Source organism: Haliotis cracherodii, unplaced genomic scaffold (assembly GCF_022045235.1).
Source record: "Haliotis cracherodii isolate W230 unplaced genomic scaffold, xgHalCrac1.p SCAF_20, whole genome shotgun sequence".
In the NCBI taxonomy this organism is placed as follows: domain Eukaryota; kingdom Metazoa; phylum Mollusca; class Gastropoda; order Lepetellida; family Haliotidae; genus Haliotis; species Haliotis cracherodii.
Window position 1 is genome coordinate 1001685 of NW_027266276.1, and position 6129 is coordinate 1007813.

The window sequence follows — 6129 nt, forward strand, 5'->3', positions numbered from 1 at the left end:
AAGTCTGTCATACCCGATAGCTCAGTCCGACGCTGATTCATGAATAATTTGCATACTTGTATATATAAGGGGCCGACGTATGTTTCCTGTAGGAAGTGACAACTTGGAGACGATGGCTTGTGGTATATACAGTTTTACTTTATACATATAGATATATAGAAGAAGAAGAAGAAGAAGTCTTTATTTGTACCAAGGCCACTGGCCCATATACAATACTTACATTTGAAATAGTGTGGTACATGAGAAAAGGTAATGTCAGGTACAAATTTACAGGTTTACAGGCTTTTCATAATTACGTCTTCTTTCATAGCTGTAATACAGGTATTTACATAGTTTTCCAAGTAATTGTTTACACGAAGATGACAGTAGCGTTTTAAATTTATGCATATTTGGATTATTGCAAAATGTTGTTGGTAAATACAGATGTCTAATATCGTTGTAATATTCACATTCTAAAGTAAAATGATATTCATTCTCTATACTTGTTTCACATATGGGGCAGAGTCGTAAACGTAAGTCAATATCAGCCCATCTACCTTCGTTTACCTTAAGTCTTAGTAGCCCGGCTCTAAGCCTTATCAAAACATTTCGATATTTTATTTCAGTAATAATGGAAAGGTATTTTTCTGGTTCCAGGAGACTTTTAAATTCTTTATACAGAATGTACCTAGAACTAGCCTTGATAGTACTATTCCATGATTGGTAAAACATATTTATCAAAACGTTTTTAAAACTATTCATGAATGATGGTTTGTCGCCAACAGCTTGACTGAGCCAAACTACTCCGAATCCGTGAGAAAATAATATGGAACGAATAGAAGAAGCATAGTTATGACGACCACACTTGTCGTTATATACAAGCATATAATAAGATTTTCTTGGTATCCTATCTTCGTCCATTTCAATCAGTTTTAGCCAATACTTTACAGAACGACACATAGCATTTACATGTAGTGGGTACCGACCGCATTCCCCATACACAATAGCATTTGGGGTTTGCAAACCAACGTTAAGAAACTTCTTACAAGCCATAATATGCACTTGTTCTATTTTTTCAAATCTGTCTACACCCCATATTTCCGCACCATATAAAAGAATAGGTTGAATCTGAGTATCAAATATTTTAAAGAAAACTGAAGTGTCAACAAAACCAATCTTCCGTAAATTGCGAAGTATTTCCATTAAAGCTTGTTTACCCCTTGATGCTAGATCTGAAACACATTGGTTCATCTTTGATGTATATGAGAATACAAACCCAAGATATCTATAGGAGTTGGCGGTTGAAATACGTTTGCCTTTATAGAACCATTTCTCATGAACAGATAACCGCCCTCCTCGTCTAAATACAACAACACTCGTTTTATCTAAATTAACCGTTAATCCATGTGAATCTGCAAAGTTATCAAGAATATTAAGTTGGTTCTGTAAACCAGTTACTGTGTCAGAGACAAGAATAACATCGTCGGCAAACAATAATAATAATATTTCAAACAAGTCAGGAAATAATTGTACGCCGTGTTTCCCATGTGATGAAACATCATTTGACAGTTCATTGATGAAAAAGGAAAATAATAGAGGGCTTAATATTCAGCCTTGTTTAACTCCGTTAGGAAAATAAAAATATTCTGTATAAATGTTATCATTACATCTCACACACGCTTTCGCGGAGGCATAGATTCCCTTAAGTGCTCTCATCATCTTTCCACCCAAGCCTGCATCGTGCAGACACTCCCATAGTTTAAGATGATTTACTGAATCAAAGGCTTTTTTAAAATCCACAAAAGCAACGTATAATTTCCCTTTCTTTTCGATAAACATTTGTTAACAATTGCATTCAACGTGAATATGTGGTCAGCAGGAGAATATCCCTGTCTAAAGCCTGCTTGTGTCTCAGGTAATTTACTTCTTATATTAGCCCAGTTTGTAAGTCTAGAGTTTAAGACACTTGTGTAAACCTTACTAATTGTACACAATAGAGATATCCCTCTAAAGTTATCCGGATTATTTTTGTTACCTTTCTTATGTAGTGGAAGGATAATAGCTTTCGTCCAGTTCTGAGGGAATAATCCAGAATCAAATAACTTATTGAACAAATTTCGTAGGAAAGGAGTTATTACATTTTCACAACATTTTAACATTTCAATGGCCACGTCATCAACACCAGGGGATTTGCCATTCTTTAAACGATTTATAGCCTTGTGGATTTCTGAGTCGGTAATCGGCGACTCCAAAATACACTGGTCAATCTCATCAAGTATAAAATCTTCATCACATTGACATTCGACTTCAGCATGTAATACATCTGTACACTGAAAAACGTTTGTAAAATGATCAAACCAACACTCTTTACTTATGTTATTCTTTGTTTCCCTACGACCTGATATACTCCGTAACTCTTTCCAAAATGTGGTTGAATCAGATAGAGATAGCTTTAGTTTTGTTCGTGTCATAAATTGATAGTTTGATTTTGCTGTTCTGCAAACATGTTTATACTTGTTTCTCATTTTACAAAAGATTAACTTATTTTCATTAGATTTCTTCTCTTTGAATTTCCTCATGTATCGCCTTGCTTCCCGTTTTGCTCGTCTGCATTCACTATTATAAAAACCCGTATTTCGGGGTGAACTTTTAACACAAGGTACCTTCATACAGTCAGCGGCACAAAGAACAACATTAACAAATTTTTCGAGGGCAAGATTGAAATCAAAAGTTAAAAGATCGATGAGCTCGTTGAAGGATGGACATAGATTTGTTATACTTCCTATAAACACATCACGCTTACGAGGGTTCCATTTATATTTGTATGTTTTGGTGGAAAGATAATCATCACTTGTAGATACTTTAGGGAGAAATATGTCCAAATGTAGACATACAGGCATATGTTTTGACTCAACTCTTGTATCCACAAACATGGATTTACAACAATTGTGAACATTAACTGAACCTATAAAATAATCAATTACGCTACATCCTTGATCTGCTATGTAAGTGAAACTACCCTCTTTGTCTCCAGTTGTCCTGCCGTTGAAGATATATAAATCATGAGTGAAACACAGTTCCAGTAGCTTACGACCAAAAGCGTTTACAAAACTATCACATGACTGTCTCTTTTCTACTGGAACGGGTGGTTCATCGGGGAATGCTGCATTGTTGAGGCCACGTTGAGTTAGTGTCTCAGGTGGGTTATTTCCCCCGCCTAGACGGGCATTCAGGTCCCCACAGATGATGACCTCACAGTCTAAGTCACTATGCTCAATCAACCACTGGTCAACCAATTCAATGGCGGTTGCCTTTTCAGCTGCAACGTAGAATGTTGAGCCGATGGGTGGAACATACATTCCAAATAATAACAGGTTTTTGCCAAGAGTTGAGAAATTATCAAATTTAATGCATACGACATTGTGTATATCTAATTCAATCTGTTGGCAGTGCAGGTCTATACGGGTCTTAACCAACAACGTTACACCGCCTGACAGTCTACCAGCCTTAGCTAGCCTATGAGCTTTTGCAATATATGTGTCATAAGCTGACAGCTGAGGTATGGATAATGCATAGTCAATAAATGTTTCAACTAGACATATAATTTCGAAGCCTTTTATGTAATCTAAAAAGTCTAGATCATCTATTTTGGAAAGAAAACCTTCAATATTCCATGTAACTATTTTGAGGTTTGATATGGAAATGGAATGTTCTGCACCTGATAATTCAGAAGTGATGGTAGGGGCCGGGCCGTATCCCTAGCTACTGTCCACGGTAGCACTGTGCTCGGAATTGCTGTTGGGGGCGGAGTGGACAGCTCTTAGAGGTTGGGCATTCCGGGAAACAGGAACAGTAGTGGTTTGTTTAGCATGTACATATCTCCGTGTCGATTCGTGTCTGGATGTGTTGTCATGGGTACCAGGTTTTGTGACCAGTCTACCATTTTTGTAGTACGCATCTAGGCCTTTGTCCCTCAGATCAGCTAGAGTCTGTCTCTGGTGCTTGGTTAGGTCGTTAGCAACGCCTATAGCAACACTCCTCAAGGTATGTCTGTGCTTCAGTACTATAATCTTCTCCTCCGTCAGAGAAAACTTAGCAATGAGAGGGCGGGGTTTATTGGGTTGCGGCTGTTTGACCCCTATCCGATGCGCCCATATAATATCGGTGCGTTGCCAATCCTTTGTCTTCACATGCTCATTGAGCATAGTAATAACTTTATCCTTGCACATTTCGAAGGTCTCATCAGCTTCTTCACGCACGCCATAAAATACTACGTTGTCCCGACGACTGAAGGCCTCTAACCTGTCGATATCAGAGTCTTGGCTAGATACCTTGTCTTTAAGTTGTTCAACTTTCTGATAGAGTGCATCTATATCACTGTAGATAGTCTCCTGTTCAAGTCCAACCCTTTCTACCTCTGAGCGCACTTCTGAAAGTGAGTTCTCAAGTGATGAACACTTGCTGCTAAGGTCGGTTAGTTGTGATTTAATTACACTCATCTCGGTAAACAGAGACTGTCGGAAATCCCGTAGTTCTGCGAGGATATCTGATTTGATCTCAGTCTTTACATTGTTCAAATCTTCCATAGTAACAGGCCCTGGGTTGGTCTCAACATCACCAGAGAGTAGTATATGGAGTCTCGTTACATATCCTGCGATGCGGAGACCGTCACAGTTGAATAATGAAGTCGCAAAACATGGCCGACATGCATGACTTGTCACAGGGATAAACATAGTGACGTCACATACACTTTCGTGTTCATGTGGTAAATAACGATGAAGATCCTCAACGGCGTAAGAGAGAACTTGTTTGTTAGCTAGCAGAATTGCCGATATACATACAGAAGACACTATGTGCCAGGTCAGCACATGGTGGTAGTGGTTGGTGTCTAGGTGCCCCGGAGCATCCAGCCTAACCCTAGCTAGGTTAAGGGTAAGACCTTTCTTTTCTCCTCTTCTCCTTTTTTTTCCTTCTCTGGACCAAGGCTTATATAGCCATGGTCACCTGACATTTAGTAAGTAATAAATATAAATATAAACAGTAATTCATCAGCAGGATGGCAGACAGTCGATGTACACAAAGATGGGGATTAACAATTAGGATTAGCATCTTATAAATAACAGCAATTAAGTGTTTCAAGGCATATAGATGTCATGGCTCCAGGGTAATGAGACCTTTGCAATTAAATGTTCTTCAGACAATGGGTGTCGTAAATCAGTCGCTATGACAGTATCCTCCCCACGATTCGGAGCCTTGTTCATGCATTTCTCTTTTCATCTCAGGTATTTGTCTAGATCTGGCCGATAACTGGCCTCATGTTTGAGGCAAATGTTTGTAATTTTTCACAAATTGGAGTTATGATTTTTCCAACCAAATCATTTTGATTCCCCCCAATTTTATGTGTTTGTGTTTATTTGGTTAAGTAATGACTTGATGATGTATTTTTTAAAAACAATATTTTTTTGGACAAGCTCATTTGCATGATAAACTAACACTGACCTGAATGGTACAATCTTCGTATTCTGGAGAAAAAACATAGTGTTTGTTTGTTTGTTTGTTTGTTTAACGCCGCACTCAGCAATATTCCAGCTATATGAGGGTGGTCTGTAAAAAAATTGAGTCTGGACCAGACAATCCAGTGATTGATCGCACGAGCCTCGATCCATTCAATTGGGATAGAATGACATGCATCGACCAAGTCAGCAAGCCTGACCACCTGATCCCATTAGTCGCCTTTCAAGACAAGCATAGTTTCCCTTTACGGCAAGCATGGGTTGCTGAAGACCTATTCTACCCCAGATCTTAAGCATGAATAAATACTCAATGAAGGTTCACCAATTTGGGGAAAAATCCAATAGAGTGATGAATAGATGAGTGAAAAAATATTGGTTACCCAATTGAAAATGTTATAACCCAATTAAAATCGATATCCTTGAGTAAAAACTCAATTGCTCAAAAAGTTATCTGGAGCTCTGTTAGATAAATTACTGTATAGCTAAATCCCTGGATAGAGTTTGTGACTGACTAAGATATAACAATACAGTTGTGGTTATGGGTTGATATGTACTTCAATATTTCACTGAATTTTCACTAATTTTCACTGGTTGTTTGCAGATTCAACCCATCTGCTGGCCTTGTCGGTAACCAAAG

The 6129-nt window shown here is 38.2% G+C and overlaps 1 protein-coding gene across 1 annotated transcript; it reads right to left on the bottom strand.

Annotated features, from left to right (window-relative positions):
* Nucleotides 1-265: 265 nt before the first annotated feature.
* Nucleotides 266-1182, bottom strand: LOC139470213 (uncharacterized). The gene has a single exon (XM_071252529.1). It carries the CDS (start codon nucleotides 1180-1182, stop codon nucleotides 268-270), a length of 915 nt encoding a protein of 304 aa, XP_071108630.1. The 3' UTR covers nucleotides 266-267.
* Nucleotides 1183-6129: the final 4947 nt, after the last annotated feature.

Bases quoted from the DNA above. Each gene is read 5' to 3' on its own strand.
- LOC139470213 (XM_071252529.1), bottom strand. From the start codon at position 1,182: ATGGAAATACTTCGCAATTTACGGAAGATTGGTTTTGTTGACACTTCA.